The sequence below is a fragment of the Pongo pygmaeus genome, chromosome 1 (genome assembly GCF_028885625.2).
Source record: "Pongo pygmaeus isolate AG05252 chromosome 1, NHGRI_mPonPyg2-v2.0_pri, whole genome shotgun sequence".
NCBI lineage: Eukaryota > Metazoa > Chordata > Mammalia > Primates > Hominidae > Pongo > Pongo pygmaeus.
Genome location: NC_072373.2, coordinates 186,812,612 through 186,832,288, shown reverse-complemented (window position 1 = coordinate 186,832,288; position 19,677 = coordinate 186,812,612). Strand labels below are relative to the sequence as shown.

General features: G+C 47.5%; 1 protein-coding gene across 4 annotated transcripts in view; it reads left to right on the top strand.

Annotated features, from left to right (window-relative positions):
- Positions 1-19,677, top strand: part of KDM4A (lysine demethylase 4A) — a 55,842-nt gene that overhangs the window by 24,900 nt on the left and 11,265 nt on the right. For all 4 annotated transcript variants that reach the window (XM_054491189.2, XM_054491174.2, XM_054491183.2 and 1 more), the window contains 6 exons: positions 9,084-9,204; positions 14,307-14,488; positions 16,240-16,444; positions 16,892-16,968; positions 17,652-17,707; positions 19,384-19,492. In XM_054491189.2, the coding sequence (XP_054347164.1) occupies positions 9,084-9,204; positions 14,307-14,488; positions 16,240-16,444; positions 16,892-16,968; positions 17,652-17,707; positions 19,384-19,492 (750 nt within the window). The remainder of the gene's footprint in view (positions 1-9,083; positions 9,205-14,306; positions 14,489-16,239; positions 16,445-16,891; positions 16,969-17,651; positions 17,708-19,383; positions 19,493-19,677) is intronic.

The window sequence follows — 19,677 nt, the reverse complement described above, 5'->3', positions numbered from 1 at the left end:
TTGGCTCACTGCAACCTCCACCTCCTGGGTTCAAGTGATTCTCGTGCCCCAGCCTCCCGAGTAGCTGGGATTACAGGCATGCACCACCATTCCTGGTTAATTTTTGTATTTTTTTTAGTAGAGATGGGGTTTCACCATGTTGGCCAGGCTGGTCTATAACTCCTGAGTGCCCGCCTCAGCCTACCAAAGTGCTGAGATTACAGGTGTGAGCCATCGCGCCTGGCCTACTCATTTACTCTTGTGTCTCCAGGCCCCTCTAGAGGCAAAGCATTTCCATGGAAGCACTCAGCTTCCATGTGGTGTGGATGTAGGCCAGGATGCACTCCCTCTCCAAAAGACAGATCCTAGTGAAGTGAAGCACAGCTTTCAAGGGGGTGGGGAGAAGAAAAGCCAGGACTCCTTCCATGTGGAAGTATGCTGGGGGAAGGGGTCTTCTCTCTGACATGTCTCTCTTTTTCAGTCCTCTGCTCAAAGACCCTTGAGTATCTTCTTGGTTCCTTTTTATTTCGGTATGTACTTTTCAGGTCGAGCCTGATGATAATACCCTAATAAATACCCATCTCTGCTCCATCGCCAACCATCCCTCCACCTCCAACATGTGCTGGCTTGTTTGTTTGAACTACTTAAAAGTCTCTAAAACTGTCTTGGCTGCCCTGCCTCTTCCCTCTACTTTGTAATCATTTATGGCATGCCTACTCTAGGCCAGGACTGTGCCTTCAAGGAGGTTATAGTCTAGGATGGATAGATAAGAGCAAATCATTCCAGTACTTAATGATACGTGTTGTGGTACAAGTGGGAGAGTTAGCAGCTCAGCCTGGGGTTGCAGTGTAGAGTTCTGGACTGCCTGAGAGAAGGAAACAGTTTAGGCCTGAGGTTAGAAGAATGCCAGGTGGATAGAATGAAATCAAAGAGAGAATCTGGGAGAGGAGGGTGTTCTAAATGCTCATGATAGCTCATGCCAGGGTCAAAGCACTTGGGGATCTGCAGTGGTTTAGTTTGTCTCAGGCATATAGGACTGGAGAGGGCCTCAGGTGGTGCTGTTGGGGGATGTCAAGAGCCAGAACCTAGAGGGTCTGCCTTGTTGCTCTGTGAAGCAGTTTGACCTCCTAGTTGTGGTGTAGGGAACAGCAGAAGGGTCCCCACCATATGCACCATATGGATTTGGAAATTGAAAACTTTCATAATTCATTCTTTTAAATGCACACACAAAGGGCCGGGTGCCGTGGTGCATGCCTGTAATCCTAGCAGTTTGGGAGGCTGAGGCGGGTGGATCACCCGAGGTCAGGAGTTTGAGACCAGCTTGTCCAACATGGCGAAACCCCATCTCTACCAAAAATAGAAAAATTAGCCGGGTGTGGTGGCGGGCGCCTATAATCCCAGCTGCTTGGGAGGCTGAGGCAGGAAAGCGCTTAAACCCCGGGGTGGTGGGGGGCGGAGGTTGCAGTGAGCTGAGATCACACCACTGCACTCCAGTCTGGGCGAAAGAGTGAAACTTTGTCTCAAAAAAATTAAAAAAAAGAAAGAAAGAAATGCACACACAAAGATTCAGAGGGAGGCCATGTAGGGTGCCACACACCTGTGGTTGCCAGCACTTTGGGAGGCTGAGGTGCGAGAATCGCTTGAGCCTGAGAGGTTGAGGCGGCAATGAGCCGTGACTGTACCATTGCACTACAGCCTGGGTGACAGAATGACACAGTATCTTAGAAAGATGCAGAGCGAATAATACAGTGAACCCACAAATAATTTTTTTTTTTTTTTTTGAGATAGAGTCTCACTCTGTTGCCCAGGCTGGAGTGCAGTGGCATGATCTTGGCTCACTGCAACCTCCACCTCTCGGCTTTAAGCAATTGTTTGCCTCAGCCTCCTGAGTAGCTGGGATTACAGGCTCCTGCCACCACGCCCGGCTAATTTTTGTATTTTTAGTAGAGACAGGGTTTCACCATCTTGGCCAGGCTGGTCTTGAACTCCTGCCCTCGTGATCCACCCGCCTCGGCCTCCCAAAGTGATGGGATTACAGGTGTGAGCCACCGTACCCGGCCAAACCCACAAATATTCTAACAGGTGTCAGGATCTTTCCATATTTGCTTTGTTTGTCCTGTTTTCAATTTGCTGAAGTATTTATATGAAAATTATATTATCTTCATTAGTATATAATGTACATATTTTTGGGGTACATGTGATATTTTAATACATTAATTTGTAAAGATTAAATCAGTGTAATTGGTAAATGCATCACTTTAAATATTTGTCTTTATGCTAGAAACATTCAAATTACTCTATTTTGAAATGTACAATAGACTATTGTAAACTATAGTCACCCTACTGATTTGTTAAACACTAGGTCTTATTTCTTCTATCAGACTATATATTTCTGCCCATTAATCTGCCTCTCTGCTGAAGTATTTGAAAGCACATCCCAGATACCTTGTCATTTCTTCCCTACTTCATTGTGTATCTCTGAATAATATGGTCACTTTTGGCTGGGCTCAGTGGCTCACGCCTGTAATCCCAGCACTTTGGGAGGCCAAGGGGGTGGATCACCTGAGGTCAGGAGTTCGAGACCAGCCTGGCCAACATGGTGAAACCTCGTCTGTACTAAAAATACAAAAATTAGTCGGGTGTGTTGGCGGGTGCCTGTAATCCCAGCTACTCAGGAGGCTGAGGCAGGAGAATTGCTTGAACTTGGGAGGCGGAGGTTGCGCTGAGCTGGGATCGTGCCATTGCACTCCAGCCTGGGCAACAGAGTGAGACTCCACCTCAAAAAAAAAAAAAGAAAAAGAAAAATATGGTCACTGTCTTAGATGATAACTATGCCATTATTATACCTAAGAAAACTACAGAAATTCTTTAGCATAATTTACTATCCAGTCCATAATCAAATTTCCTCATTGTCCAGTCTGTTTTACAGTTGATTGGTTTGTATCAGGATTAAATCAAGGCCCACACCTTTGATTTGCTGATGATGTTCTGAAGTCTTCCTTAATGTAGGCCAGCGCCTCTCCCCTTTTTTTCCTCACCATTGACTTCATCAAGAAGCTGTCATTGGTTGTCCAGTAAAGGATTTTTTAAGTACTGCACTGATGTTTTGGAAGATTGTTCTGGAGGCAGTATAAAGATTTTGGGGGGAGGAAGAAGGAGGCAAAATTAGAAATTGTTAACAGAGGTTCTCTTGAAGGTGGAATTATGGATGATTTCACTTCCTACATTTATGCATCATTTGAATATTTTTATGATTAACATGTTATTTTTATAACTAAATACTTCTACTTCAGGAAAGGAGGAGAAAAGATTTGAAACAGGGAAACCAATTAGGAACCTGTTTCTTTAGTCTGAGAGAGAGGTAGTGAGGACCTGTGGGTGGTGGTGATAGGGATGGGGAGCAGAAAATGGACTTGAGAGCTACTTGGAAGGTAGGCGCATAGGACTGGGTGACTGGATGGGGGTGAGTCAGAGGGTAGCATGGGGCTTGACTCGGGTTTCCAGCTTTGAGTTCTTGGGATAGATGGTGGTGTCATCCATATAGGATAGTGGTTATAAGAAAACTAAAGGGTTTTTAGTGTGGGCCAGGAGATGAGTTGAGTTTGGGTGCGTCTGGAGGGGGACTTTTGTGAGGTAGGCTATGGAGATACATAGACATAGCCTTGAAGCTGGGGTGGGAGGGTTGGGCTGTGGGTGTCACCGGGAGGGCACTGGTGAGCATGGAAGAATGTGTGTGAAGAACAGTTTCACAGTGTGGGGTGAGGGGAGAGGGCCCAGGTAGGAGAATGTGAAGGAGCAGCCAGAGGTCAGGAGAACTAGGAAAGAATAGTGTATCCAGTGCCAGGGCAGGAGAAAAGTTCAAGACAGTGGGAGATATGGCCAAGTGTGCCTTGTATTAAAGGGCGGGGTCTTGCCAAGTGGGGGAAGTTGAAGAGGTAGTGATTGGATTCTGGGTATCTAAGGAAGTGGGAGTGCAGGTGGAGGGACAGGAGGGGATGGCTGCAGATAGGTTTTTTTTTTTTTTGAGAAAAGATCTTGCTGTGTTGCCCAGGCTGGAGTGCAGTGGTGCAATCTCAGCTCACTGCAGCCTCGACCTCCCAGGCTCAAATGATTCTTCCACCTCAGCCTCTCAAGTAGTTGGGACTATAGGCATGTGCCATCATGCCCAGCTGCGTTTTTTATTTTTGTAGTGATGGGGTATCCTTATGTTGCCTAGGCTGGTCTCAAACTCCTGGGCTCAAGTGATCCTCCTGTCTCGGCCTCCCAAAGTGCTGGGATATAGGCATGAGCCACCACACCCAGCCTGTGTTTTTAAATTGTGGTAATATATACATGGTATGAGATTTACCTATTTTAACAGTTTTTTTAGTATACAGTTCAGTGGCAGTAAGTACATTCACTTTGTTGGGCCACTGTCACCAGAATGTAGATGGTTTTGAGGTGGGAGGAGACGGGGAATTTATCTCTGAGGGTCGCCTAGAGTAGTCAGGTAACTACCTCTGCTTAGTGCAACCCAGCCCTTTTCAAAAGCCACTACTCTTAGAAACACTTCATTGCTTTCCATCTAGTTCCCTTTCCTCTTTGAAGCCCTAGAGTACTTGTATCTTAATGCCCTTGCCATAGGCTGGTGAAGAGTATAACCTTCTAGAAGCTGGGCTCTGTGCCACGTTCATCCTCATTTCTTGAGTTAACCAGCATGGTCCATAGGGCTTGGCCTATGAAACCCTCTGTAATGAGGATGGAATGAGTAAATGGAAGGTCAGGTTTGTTTCAGTAAGAAGCCACCATCAGAATTAATTGACTGGGAGGAATAAGGGACAGATAGTCAAGGTTTGGGGGCAGAAGCTGAGCAACTTTGCCCATCCCTGGAGAGGTCTTATAGCACTGGATCTATATTTGTAGACAACTGGGTTCCTTAGAGCACCCTTATATTCCCCCACCCCCACTTTAAGCATCCCCAAGCTGTAATTTGGGCTGCCTGCTGTTCAGTTTCCATGCCACCATCTATGTCAAGGGCCTTTTTTAGGTCAGTCTGGTAAACTGCAGTTTTTGGTAAAAGCACCCTGGCTGGCTGGCTGACACTGCCAAAGCTGTAGAGTTTTCATTACCTACTGACTGAGCCACAGCCATATGTCTGCTGCAGAAGTTCTTGTTAGGTCAAGCTGCTTTGAAAAGTGAGTTCCCAAAACAAGGTGGGAGAACAATTGGTTCTTCTCTGTACAGAATAAACCCTGTCAGGAACACTAACCTTGACCCTGGTGCCAGATGTTGGATGAGGGAAGAAAGAACTCAGGAGCCTTGAGCTCCAGCTTTCTTGCAGGCAGGGCCCTGAGAGTCTGCCTGCTATCCCACCCTGTCTGCAAAAAGAGCCCTCTGGGGAAGGGTTTATTACTACCATTTTACTGGTGGGGCTGCTACTCGTCCAGGCTCACACAGCTGTTAGTTGGTCGAACCCTGACCTTTCTGTTATATACTGAGGGAATTTAGAAACTGGAGCAATCCCAGGGAAGGCAGCACCATGAGAAGGGTGTGGATGCCGTGGTAGCAGGAGTAGTACTGGCCAGGAGATGAGGAAATGTGAAAAGATATTCAAATATTTGAATGGACCTGACTACTTTGGTCAGAGGCAGCATGACGGTAGTGGAAAGGGCTCAGACTTCAGACTTGGACACCAGGTCTCCTTCCCTGAGGTTAGAGATCATGTCTTGTTTTTCTCTACATTGCCAAAACAAGTATTCCCACCATATACTGGGTATATAGGAGGTGCTGTGAATATACTGATCATGGAAAAGGTGTCCTCTTCCCTTCCCAAGCTGCATTCTGGTGTTCTTGACCTTCACCCTTCCACCTCCTCTGGAACTTGGATCTTAGGTACCTCCTACCCTGTATTTGTTTCCTATTGCTGCTGTAACAAGGTACCACAAACACAGAGGCTGACACTTGTTCTCTTATGGTTCTTCAGTTCAGAAGTCTGAAATGGGTTTCACTGAGCTAAAATGAAGGCGTCAGCAGGGCTGTGTACCTTCCTCGAGGCTCTCAGGGGAGGACCCATTTCCTTGCCCTTTCCAGCCTCCCTAGGCTGCCCACATTCTTTGGCTCCTGGACCTCTAGGTCCATTGTCAAAGGCAGCAGCATCCAGCCAAGTGTCTCTGGCATCACATCACTCGGACAGACTCTTCTGCTTCCTTCTTCTGTTGTAAGCCCCATTGGGATTACACTGGGCCCACCTGGATAATCCAGGATACTCTCCCTATTTTAAACACTATCTGATTAGCAATCTTAATTCTCTTTTACCATGTTAGAATAACATATTCACAGGGATTGGGATGTGGGCATATTGGGGAACCATTATTCTCTCTACCAAATATCCTACTATCTTCCTTTCACAAGCTGCTTCTTTGCCTATAAAGCCAAGTTCATGAAGCCCCTATCATAGCTAAAATACAATTCTAGAGGAAATTTCCTTCTCAAACTATGATCTCATTTTTCCCTTGATCTTCTCAAAAATACTCCATGATGTATTCACTCCTTAGTTTCTTATTCTTTGTCCACCGGAACTTATCTCAAAAAACAGTCCTGATAGCTCCCCGTTGCCGAGTGAGTCCCTTGGCCACTTCCCTGCTCAGCTCTTCTGTGTTCTTCGGCCTGTGGTTCTTCCCCTCCCTGAAGCCGTCCCCTTTTTGGCTTTCTGGTATTCCTCTTACCTGTCTGCTTCTGAGTCTCCTTTTCTCCCTTCTCTTCTTCCTCCTGTCCCTGGAAGGCTTAGTCAATTTATCATCCAAGACAATCTCATCTTCTCCCACCATTGTAATTCTGAACCTGGTGCTGCGGATTCCCAGATCTTGCTCTGACTTCTTTTCTGAACCCCCAGTCTGAATTTCTTATTGCCTCCCCTGGGTATTTCCAAATGAAATGACCCTTGGGTACATGTTGTGTACCCCACACAGCTTGTTTAACCTGGTTTGTTATTAGCCCCCACTTCCTCCACATGAGCCCTCTTAAAGCCTGTCACCTTGGTGGTCCAGGCTAGAAATCCCCACTGTTTCTGGCTTCTTTATTCCCATTCTTTTTTTCCCTAGTCTGCCACAGCCCACAGGTTTAGGCCTATTGTCCAGGTGCCCTCAAAGTGATGGCGGGGGCAGGTCAGGGGGAAACAAGAATATTATTGGGGTATAGGAATAAAGCAAAATGAACTTTGTTTTTATCTTAACCTTTTATAGTCTGTTTTTGCTTTAAAATGTGCATATGTGCATTAATATTAGTATATGTAATTGATTAGTAAGTAATATATAGGTTGGGGGTACATGCTCCTAAATTTTCTATTTACATGGTAAGACTGTCGGGCAAGTATGGGTTTTCCGGTTTGTTTTAGCCAAAGAACGCTTTTACTTACTTATTGATTGATTGGAGACAAAGTCTCACTTCTGTCACCCAGGCTGGAGTGCAGTGGTGCAGTCTCAGCTCACTGCAGCCTTGACCTTCCGGGCTCAGGTAATCCTCCCATCTCAGCCTCTTGAGTAGCTGGGACTACAGGTGCATGCCACCACACCTGGCTTTTTTTTTTTTTTTTTTTGTGGAGACGGGGTATTGCCATGTTACCTGGGCTCAAGGGATCCGCCTACCTCAGCCTCCCAAAGTGCTGGGATTATAGGCGTGAGCCACTGTGCCTGGCCAGAACCCTTTCTTTAAGTGAAATCTTAATTAAAACATATAAATCAAAAGCAGAGCCATTCTGGTTGGAAAGAAGGTGGGGCCTCAAGCCCTTTTTGTTCACTCTAATGGAGGCTCCTGAGGCACTTTCCGGATGTACATTTTGAAAACCATGGGTTTAGACAGTTGATATAGTTCAGGTCTGATTAAGTCTACGGTCATGTAAGTCTTCACGGACATCAGTAGGAAAAGGTCCCTAATATCCTCACTCCACCATACTCCTCCATACTGCTGCAGCATCCTTACTCACATAAGCACAGATCACATCTTTGCTTCTCTATACCTTCTTCTTTTCCTGGGCAGGCCTTTGCACACAGTAGGTGCCCTGTGAATATTTGTCGAATGAATGGCAAATGGACGGCAAAACTTGTTGGCAAAATTTATGTTTGGAAGAGCAGGTTCTGTTCTTCCTGGACATGGCTTGCTCAGAAGTTGTTTTCTCTTGGCATTCCAACTGTGGTCCGTAACTCCTGGGGCTCTGTGTAGTTGCACATGGAGTCTGTAGGCCCAGGGTGTGTTCTCTGAAGTAGCACTGCAGCATTTATGGCATTGGTTTTTGTCACAGTTGCAAAGTGGCCCTCTTTCAGGCCTCATTTCCTTGCTTAATGGACTTTGCTAACCCTGCATCTCCTAATGTCAGTATAACCAAGTTTTAAATATGTTGATTAGAAAGAAACCCTTCTGTAGTGTTTCTGAGTCAATCCTGTGCATTTAAATCTAATTACATTTGCTCTGACATTATGTAAATGCAGTGTTAAATCAACCTTTCTCTTTGCAGCTAGGCCAGAGTTTCAGATGTACTTTCTGTCCTGGCTGATGTTCTCCCCTGGAGAAGCAGCAGCTGAGGAATGAACAGTATCTGCTAGAGCTGAAGTCTTGGCAGTGTATAAGGAGAAGGTGGCCTATTTTACTTTTAATAGGTCAGCTGCTGCTCACCCCTTTGGGTGTCCCCTAGACACTCCTGGCCCAGCTGCCTGGCACATTGTAACAGGTACTGTTGACCTACTGGGCCAAGGAAAGGGGCACCTAGGCTCCTTGGGGGCTCTCTCACTTGGGCCACCTTGGTAGTCTCATGGCAGTGAGCTTAAGAGACAGGGCAAGGCTCTCTCAGAGCTGGAGCAGGCTTGTTTTTGGTACATTGGTTTCAGGCTGCTCCTGAGAAGGCCAAGAACTACACTTGGGTTTTGCCCTAAATTTACATAATCCTAGTTAAGACTAGTTTGGTATGTGGTATTGTCATTTGGCTTTTTCTAAGATAGGTATTTTCTGTTTGGTTTTATATGTCTTTTTGTTTCTCTGTGCCCCTCTCTTTCCTTTGGTTTTCATTGTAAGGGTGACTTGTGCCGTGTCTCAAGTGGAGACAGGACCAATTTAATTTCTTGTGGTTTGCCCAGGTTGCAGATGAATACATGTTTTCCCTAGAAGAGAATAAGAAGTCCAAGGGACGCCGTCAGCCTTTAAGCAAGCTCCCCCGCCATCACCCACTTGTGCTGCAGGAGTGTGTCAGTGATGATGGTAAGTGTTTTTTCTTCACCAGGAGGAAAGCAGCTCACCACATTAGACTTGACAGGACAGGACATCAGAAGGCCAAGCTGAGGGATAAGGGTGGGCCTGTGGCTTAGCTGCTCTTCCAGATAATCCATAAAGAGGACCGGATATCCTTATATCTAATTGACTAACCAGATTTCATTATAAGGTTGAGTATCTTGCAGTGTACCTTAATAGGGGATAATTGCAGGCAGGTTTTTTCCTTTCTTTTCCTGGGAGGTACAAGGCTGATTTTTCAGGACAGAAAATCCTGTCAGTGATGCAAAGCCCTGTGCTGCATATGTGGCTGCAAAGATAACTAAGATAGGTCCGTGCCCTCAAGACACTCACAAGGTAGTGGGGAAACTGGACAGGTAAACAGATCTCAAGAAAGAAGAGGTGGCCGGGTGCAGTGGCTCATGCCTGTAATCCCAGCACTTTGGAAAGCCAAGGCGGGCGGATCACGAGGTCAGGAGATCGAGACCATCCTGGTTAACACGTGAAACCCCATCTCTACTAAAACTACAAAAAAGTAGCTGGGCGTCATGGCACGCGACTGTAGTCCCAGCTACTCAGGAGGCTGAAGCAGGAGAATTGCTTGAACCCAGGAGGCAGAGGTTGCAGTGAGCCGAGATGGCGCCACTGCACTCCAGCCTGGGCGACAGAGTGAGACGCCATCTCAAAAAAAAACAGAAGAGGTGTTACTCTGGGGCAGAAGGACAGTATGCCATGGAGAAGAGGAGCAGGAGGCTGTAGTCAGAGGAACTATAGTCAGCTCAGTGTGGCTAGAGCTGGAGGGCAAGGCCAGGGAGTGATAGGTGGGGTAGGAGGAGGGGGCCCAGATCCTGGACAGCGTTGTCATGGAGGCCAGAGTGAGGACTTTGTCTTACTGGCATTCAGGAGCCAGTGACACATTTTAAGCAGAAGAATGACATGGTCATTTAGATTCCTTTAGAAAAGATCACTCCTAGTGCTGGCATCTTGAGGATGGCTTTGAGAGGACCACATGGGCTTCCGTAATGGTCTGTCTGCAATATGAAGGTCTGAAATAGGATGGTGGTGGTAGGGAATATATTTGGAAGATAAAATCAACTGGATTTGGTGACTGGTTGTGGAGCTACGAGGATGGTAGTTGAGGAGGATGAGTTGAGTGCCTCCCCGGTGTGTAGCTTTGGTTGGGGAAACCTGAGTTCAGTGTCTATGAAGGATGTAGACTTAGGAGTTGGCACTGAGGTGACATTGGATACAATTGTTGGAATAATGAGGCCGCTCTTGGGGAGGGGACCAAGGTGGGTGAGCAGAGGCTGGGGCTAGATGGACAGAGGAGGGAGGGGAGCCTGTGAAGGAGGCAGAGAAGCAGGGTAAGCAGACATGTGTAAGGAAAACCAGGAAATGTGGCACTGAAGCTCAGGGTGTGTTGACATCAGTGGAGCATGGTCTCCTTGGCTGCCTGAAGCCCAGAGATCCAGGATGATCAGCACTGCCCAGCCTCAGCTCCAACTTGGTTGGTGACTGGGCCCTGGCACCCTCAGGGAGAGCAGAGTCAATCATACATGTTACTCTTGACTAACATCAGGCCCTGTCCTAACTGGTCCTTTCCTTCCTGATCTGATGTCAGTGCCCCATCTCTGCTGTTTTTTTTTCAGTAGAAAGATCATGATATAGCCGGGTGTGGTGGCTCACACCTGTAATCTCAGCACTTTGGGAGGCCGAAGCGGGTGGATCACAAGGTCAGGAGATTGAGACCATCTTGGCTAATACGGTGAAACCCCATCTCTACTAAAAATACAAAAAATTAGCTGGGCATGGTGGTGAGCGCCTGTAGTCCCAGCTACTTGGGAGGCTGAGGCAGGAGAATGGCATGAACCCAGGAGGCGGAGTTTGCATTGAGCCGAGATCATGCCACTGCACTCCAGCCTGGGCGACAGCGAGTCTCTGTCTCAACAACAACAAAAAAGATCATGATAAACAGGGTGGGGAATATCCCTTCTGTCCTCCAGTCAGAAGTGTGGCAGGACCCTGAGTCAGGTCCTAGGAAGTTCTCTGTGTTCTTATTCCAGCTCAGACAGGAGCTTCAGGTTCTCTGAGTAGCACCAGCCTATCTCCTGATTGGTTTAAAGCAATATAGACTTCAGGAAACTGGAAAAGTTACCAAGAGGAATACAAAATTACCCTTCAAAGATGACCATTTTGAATATATTAACATATTATCTTCCTGACTTTTCTCTAGTCAGATATTAGAGTATGTCCATGTATATCTTTTTAAAATAATGCAGTTGAGATAATACGATAATACACAACCTCCCCCTACTTTTTTTTTTTTTTTTTTTTTTTTTGAGACGGAGTCTCACTCACTCTGTCGCCCAGGCTGGAGTGCAGTGGTGTGATCTTGGCTCACTGCAACCTCTGCCTCCTGGTCTCGAACTCCTGACCTCGTGATCCACCCATCTAGGCCTCCCAAAGTGCTGGGATTACAGGTGCGAGCCACCACTCCCAGCGTTTTTTTTTTTTTTTTTTTTTTTGAGACAGAGTCTCACTCTGTTGCCCAGGCTGGAGTGCAGTGGCGTGATCTTGGCCCACTGCAACCTCTGCCTCCTGGGTTCAAGTGATTCTCCTGCCTCAGCCTCCCAAGTAGCTAGGATTACAGGTGTGTGCTACGACGCCCAGCTAATTTTTGTATCTTTAGTAGAGACGGGATTTCACCATGTTGGCCAGGCTGGTCTCGAACTCCTGATCTCAAGTGATCCACCCGCTTCAGCCTCCCAAAGTGCTGGGATTACAGGCGTGAGCCACCACACCCAGCCCCACAATATCCTTTAATCTTCAGTCCATGCCCATCTTTCCCTGCTTGTCCCAAGAATGTGTTTTATAATTATTTCTTTTGAACTCTAATATAAATCAAGCTAAGGTCACATACTATATTTGGAAGTTATGTTTCTTTACTGTTGTATGCCCCTCCCGCTACTTTTAAAACAATTTCAATGCAAGCATAACAATTCAGTGATATGCACACATTTTAACTGTACAGCTCAATGAAATTTTACATATGTAAACTGTATAATTTTGCTTCCTGCAATTTTCACTTAACGTAGTGAACATTTTCCCTCATCATTCAGTATGCACAAATGGAATGATCTGGGGCCACTTTTGGCTTTGTAAATGGAACAGATGTCAGTGTGTTAATTTTTTAGTTGTGAGTGTGAGCCTGCCTGTCTGTTTCTGTTTCTTCCATTCTATCTTGGTCACTCCTGTTTGGCCAGGATAAAGAAAAAAATCTGTGCTTGGGTTCTGGGCACCGTGGCTCCTGATTGCAACTGAACAATGGGGCATATAGGGGTTGATTTTAATTTTCTGCGTTGGTGTCCTTAGGGTACACTGAGGTGGCGCACAATGGCAGCTGCCAGATGCCTTCAGATTAAACATGACTGTGAGGGCAGCGTAGAGTACTATCTGCACTGAGCTGGAGTTGCCAGAAATGAAGAAACAGGCACCTAATGGAAGTACAGACCAGAGCTTTCCTTGGCTGCTTTGAACAGATTTCAGGGGCCTTTGGGAAAGCACTTCTGTTTGGGAAGAAGGAGGGTCATAGCTGGGGACTGATGATGCCACTTAAAGCGAGATGCAGGGATCCCCTGGGATGCCCCGTGTGATGGGGCTGGCACAGAGCCAGTCTCCTGTCAGGGGCCGCATACTTGGGCCTTGCTTGGTCACACTTGCCAAAGAAAGGCATAGCAACTGTAGCTTCATACCTCCCTCACATAGTAGAGCATCTGGAGAAATATTTTGGACATCTACCAAAGACTGCCCTCATTTACTTATACCTTCAGAATTATGGCGTTTGCTTTACTTCCCTGTTTCTGTTTCCTTGTTTCTGCTGGGAGCTCGTGGACTATGCCCCTGTTTTACTGATTTAGGAAGAACTGGGAAGTGTGCACCTTTATCACTTACATGAGTTTTGTGAGCAAACTTTTTTTGTTTTCCATTCAGCCGTATGTCCCTTTCTTGTAGGAAGATGCACCCAGAGGGGATTTTTCCTTCCCAGGCCTTGGTGAAGTCCGATGAGTTGTATGCCCTGCTGTCTAGCATACCTAGGAGACACTATCTCATGACCAGGGATATATAAAGGGCCAGGAAGTCAGTATTTTAGGCTTTACAATCCTCATTGGTCTCTGTGGTTGTCACTGTCTTTTTTTTTTTTTTAAGCCCCAATGCTGAAAATGTAAAAACAAAGCTGGATGCAGTGGCTCATGCCTGTAATCCAAGCTACTTGGGCAGCTGTGATAGGAGGATCACTTGAGCCCAGGAGTTTGAGGCTGTGGTGGGCTATGATCGCACATGTAAATAGCCACTGTACTCCAGCCTGGGCAACATAGCAAGACCCCATCATAAAAATGTAAAAACAATTCTTAGCTTCCTGAGTGGGCTAGATTCAGCCTGCAGGATATTGTTTGCCAGCGTCAGGCATCACATCTTGTGGCTGGGAAGAGGATTCATCTTGGACATGCAGCTCTGCTTTCTTCTGAGACAGAGCTAGGAGGGGTTGGGGAGCCTTGTCCAGAATAGGTACATACCGCTGACCTTTCCAGAGGAAGCTGGTAAGTCCTGGCCAAGGACCATGATATTACAACTTTTAAGCTTTGCCAATTCCCTATTATTTTCCTTCCTTGTTTAGTTGCACTAAAGGGAAAACTCTACAAGGTAAAGGACTTAACAGGCTGACATTTTGGAGGCAGCAAATAAGATGGTTTCTGGCAAGATGGTGCTTCATTCTGCTGTCCTTGGGCAGAAGGGCTGAATGTGGCAGCTGTTAAGGGAGAGTAGAGCAAGCTAAGCTCGTGGGGCAGGAGGAAGAATGGAGTCAGTCTGGCCAGAGAATGGGGTACTGGCAGGACTCCCTACACATCATCAAGATACTGAAGGAGTCTATTGACAATTGCTTCCACCCTTTGCCTTTATCATCCTTAGGAATCCAGGAGTCACCCTTGGTCCAAACCTAGGACCAGGAGTCCTAGTTGAACTCATCTGCTCTCCAGGCAGAGCCACAGATGTGCAGGGTTGGTGCTGACTCACATTTCTGTTTCCTCCTCTAGAGACATCTGAACAGCTGACCCCTGAGGAAGAGGCTGAGGAGACAGAGGCCTGGGCCAAGCCTCTGAGCCAACTGTGGCAGAACCGACCTCCAAACTTTGAGGCTGAGAAGGAATTCAATGAGACCATGGCCCAGCAGGCCCCTCACTGTGCTGTCTGTATGATCTTCCAGACTTATCATCAGGTAAGCCAGCTCCATGCACTCTGTTTACCCCGGACCAGCAATCATAGGGAAGCTAGATTTAATTATGACTATATAGCTTGTCACTGGTTGTCTTGGGAAAGGCCACCTCCACCCCCAGCATTCTCTGCCCCATCTGTGTATTGGTCAGTCTTCTCCAGGCAGATAACCCAGCAACGTGGGTTTCAATTGAGAATGCTTTGGAGATGAGCTGAGGGTGGGCTTAGGCGCCCCTTTGCACATGCAGTCATCACAGACATCAGTTTGCAGAGCAATCTGCATTTCTGTTATTCTAGTCCGTGGTTATTCTTGCCAAGTGGTTTGTAGTCCTGGCCAGTGTGGAGAACTGTGATTTCTTTACCACAGTCTGAACCTCAGCTGAAAAGCCAGATCCTCTAATGTTGTTTTTCCTTTCCCATTGCCACAATGGGTGTTGCCAGTAGCAGAAGGAACTTGGGAGGGGTAGAAGCAAGGGCCTGATATGTGAGGAGGGGCTGGGAAGCAAGATTGCTGAGTTCAGCTGTGTGCTGCCTGCTCTGGGGCATCTGTGGCTTCATTGGTGGATCTCTTTGGGTCCAGCTCTAGGATGCCAGGAAGGCATTCACAGCAGCAGGTGCCAGGAGACCAGCTCAGTCTCAGCTGGGACCTGCACAGCGTGGCAGGTAGGTAAGTGGTCCTTACCTGCTCTGGTGGTTAAAGTGGCATGGCTGCCGCTGAGCCTGGCAGGGCCCCAGATTCATGCTTGCTGAAAATGGAACCTCAGACCAACACACTTTGGATTAGGAACTCGCTAAACCTTTCCATTGACAAAAAGCAAAACCAAAGCCTTTGCCTATGAGGGGAGTGAATGGCTGGGTTCTTACTATAAGCAGATCTACTAAGTAGGAGTTTCACGAATGGCATAGGCTCTGGGGTTGACATCTTTCTGGGCCTCATCCTTGGAATGGGGATGCAGGTGCCATCCAGCAGATATTTGCAATCAGTATAGTTTGCCAAGGGAAGTATGTGGATATAAGTTCTTCCTGGAGGGACCCTGAGCCAGGAATCACACAGGTGGGGCTCCAGCCACGTAACAGTGCTGCAGCTCAGGTGACCTGCTGACAGGCACCACAAGAGGCAATTAGTGCTGGCCTACTAGGAGCATCTGCTCTGGGTACACTCCTGAGGTGGGGTCACCGCACAGTGTAGCACATAAGGGAGCCCACAGTAGCAGCCTAGCTGCTAACATCTCCGTGCATTTTTTTTTTTTAGATGGAGTCTCAGTCTGTTGCCCAGGCTGGAGTGCAGCTGGGACTACAGGCACATGCCATCACGCCCAGCTAATTTTTGTATTTTTAGTACAGACGGGGTTTCACCATGTTGGCTAGGCTGGTCTTGGACTCCTGACCTCTGGTGATCCACCCGCCTCAGCCTCCCGAAGTGCTGGGATTACAGGTGTGAGCCACCTCATCTGGCCTCTCAGTGCATTTTATTAACCACTTGCTTTGGGAAGATTGAAATCCCAGTTGCCTCTTACCTTGCTCCCTTTTCTCAGTTGTCCCCTAGGGGCCTTTGTATGATGCTGCTGTGAGAAATTGAATTTGAGTCATTTAGAGGTAACTTCAATTAGCAGCTCCGGGATAATGGCTGTGCACCCGGGAGCTGTAGCCATAGTCAGATCGGTAAGAGAGCCAGCTTTCTGCTGATAGAGCAGGTGGAAGGCTAAGAGCATAGGCACGTGCTCACTGAGGTGTACACTTGTTTTTTCCCCTTAGGTTGAGTTTGGAGGCTTTAATCAGAACTGTGGAAATGCTTCAGATTTAGCCCCCCAGAAGCAGAGGACCAAGCCATTGATTCCAGAAATGTGCTTCACTTCGACTGGCTGCAGCACGGACATCAACCTTTCTACTCCTTACCTTGAGGAGGATGGCACCAGCATACTCGTTTCCTGCAAGAAGTGCAGCGTCCGGGTCCATGCCAGTGAGTGCTGCTCACCTTTCTCTGTGCCCTGTCCCAGGAATATGGGCCTGCTCACTGGAAGTTCTTGCCACCTCCTGGCCTCCCAGCCCTAAAAGATTGTTGATGTTTTATTGGGGAGTCTGTTGCTAGCTGATTTTTCACTGTGTCTCCAGGGGTCCATACTGGCACTAGTCATCTCTGTGCCATCCTCTTGGTTGCAGATAGCAGAAAAGGATTAGTCCCTGCCACTTACTAGGTGTTTGTACCAGTGAATCTACAGTTTTTGACTTTTTGAGACTTTGAGCCATACTGTATGCCTGAGCCCTGGGGACTCAGACTAAAGAAAACTAAGGGGTTTCTGTGAGATGTGGTTGTAGCTTTGGGAGGTGGTATATGGAAAGGAATTGCAAATCTACCTTTTGACTCTGACCACTGGGTTTAATTTGCTCATCTTGGTGTTCCTGTTAGGTTGCTATGGGGTTCCCCCTGCAAAGGCTTCTGAAGACTGGATGTGTTCTCGGTGTTCAGCCAATGCCCTAGAGGAGGTGAGTGATCCCACACTGTTACTGTCTTCACCATGAGTCTTGGTGCATATTCAGGGCCAGACGATTTCTTGTTGGACTCAGTATTCCCAGCAGTCTGCATAGGGTCTGGTACGCGGTGACGTTGGAGAGCGAGCATTGTGAGAGTAAATCCTATGACAGTGAGAATGGTTGCTGCCCACTTACGGAGTCTGGATGCTGTGTTTGCTCCATTGTGTAAAGACCAACTAGTGGTCTTCCTGTGGAGGAACAATAACTCCCTTAAAAGAATTTAGCCATTTTGAATTGGAGCCTCAGAAAGGGGCTCAGATGATTCATTGTGCTGTTTTCTCTTCACTGTACCCCCTGGAACCTGGATGTACCTAGCCCATATAAGAAGCAGTCAGAGCCCTGTCATGCCTCTAGTTTGAGCAAAGTATCTTTTGTGACTTTGCTAAGAGTTGTTATTAGCAGCAACAGTGAAGAGGATTATGTGAAGTCACGCGAATACTTGGCACACTTTAGCCCTGAGTGGCCTCTCCTTCTAACAGGGCGTCTTGGTGCAGGGGCTCCCTGGGTGAAGCCCCACATGCTATTATGCTTCTTTCTTATGTGGAGGAGTTGCCCAAAGCAGGTCCAGGGGAGAGCAGATTGAATGTTAATGACTTGGTGTTAACCACTTTTTCCTCCCTCTCCTTTCTTGGCAGGACTGCTGTTTATGCTCATTACGAGGAGGGGCCCTGCAGAGAGCAAATGATGACAGGTAAGTTTCCTGAGCAGTGCCTTGGAATGCACAGGCTCAGTTCCGAAGCACACAGTGTTTTTATGAGGGTACTAGCTGTTCTTCTGAATGACTGATGAAGATTTGGGAAGCACATCATGTGGAGCTGGAATAGCATCTCCAAGACTCATTTTAAAAATGGAATGCTAAGGGAGCCAAGCAGTCCCAGACTTTCCAACTCCAGCTGCTCCTCTGCAGCAGAGATGTCAGTGACATCCTCCTTTGGAGGAGCTAAGAATGGACTCATGAGAATATGAAGACTGAAGATGATGCGCAGGGACTGTGTGGGCTGGAGTGAGGACATTCACCTTGTCACAGCTGGGGCTGGTGTGCAGAGGCGGCCACAGGCTAGCAAGCACTTCTCCACGTGGCAAACTCCCTGGCTCAGACCTGCTGTTTGGAATGAGGCGAGTGTGCTCAAGGAACACACTGAGGAGAGCTCAGACAGGCCCACCCACTATGGAACCGAATCTGCTGAATTTTCTGGGCTTCTCAGCTGTTGGGCAGCTCGTTTTCATGGAGTGAATCTTTGTGCTTAGGCATGTGTTTGGTTGCCCTGAGGTGGAAACGTAAGATGAATGAGGTTTCTGACCTGGAAGAGCTGGCTGTCTAGGGCATGGTGCATGCAGGTCAGTGCTGAGTATCCTGCTTCCAAGTAGAATCCTGTGGCAACTTGCAGCATATGTTCAGTCCAGCCGCCTGCCCTCAAGAGTCCCAGTTATGCTGTCCCTGAGAGATGGCTACTCTGCCTGCTGCTTCTGCTCCTTCAAAGGCACTTGCTGCCATTATTTGAGGTCACTGTGTTCCTCACAATCACAAGATAGTGCTGGGAACATTCTTTCTTATTTGGAGCGGAAATGGCTGTGCTTGAACCTCTCACCTTTACCTCTGAATGCCTGTTCTACCCTCCAGGGCCACACAGAAGAAATCTGTTCCCACTCTAAAAAGACAGCCCCACTAGAACTGCAGACACCTTGCATGGAGCCCCAGTGTTGTCTGGTGTAGGTTTTCACGTAGCATGGTTTTAAGAGTTGTCACCATTTTCGTTCTTCTCCTCTTGATGCATGCTGGTTTCCCAAAATGTCCAAAACTTTAATTCTTAAGGATGTCCATTGAATAGACCTCTCAGAGTAAGTGGGGCTTGGGTCAGACCTTAAAAATTAAAGAGTGAGTCAGCTATGGAAAAAGGGAGCAGAAGGGAGAGGTCATTTCAGCCTCGGGGAGAGGTTTGGGCAGAGGCCAAGAGAGAGAGCTGTGATTACTGGCAGATTGGGGCACAGCCGGGGATGTTTTCAGGAAGCACTTGGGTCCTATGGTAAAGAGGTCTGCATAGAGCTCTCCAGTTTATTCTCACTCCCTGAAACCTGCCACACACCATTAGCCTGTTCATTTTTCAACAGACAGTGAGTGAGTGGTGTAAGAAGCATGATCCTGTGCTAACCTAGGGCAGTGGGCAGTGGCAGCAGTGGGGGTGGCACTGCTTTCACATACTCAGAGGAGAGACGGTTCTGGTTCTTACCTTCCTGGGTCCCAGGCATGTGCTGGTAGAAGTCAGTGGTCACCCAGGTGAGGGAGGAAGCGCTGTCAGCAGGCCCACAAGAGAAGGCCACAGAGCCTTAGGCCCAGAGGTGACTGAGGTAGCCTTTGCCTTTTGGCAGGTGGGTCCACGTTTCATGTGCTGTGGCAATTCTGGAAGCAAGGTTTGTCAACATTGCAGAAAGAAGTCCGGTGGATGTGAGCAAAATCCCCCTGCCCCGCTTCAAACTGGTAAGGGCTTGTAGACTCTACATAATTTCCCGACTTACAAGTCTCTGAGTAGAAGAGAACAGGGACCTCCTGTACCCCTTGGTTTTGGTTAGAGTTTGTGATTCTCACTCTGTGGTTAGATTCCTTAGTGGAGGCCAGGTGTGGTGGCTCACGCCTGTAATCCCAGCCCTTTGTGGGGCCGAGGC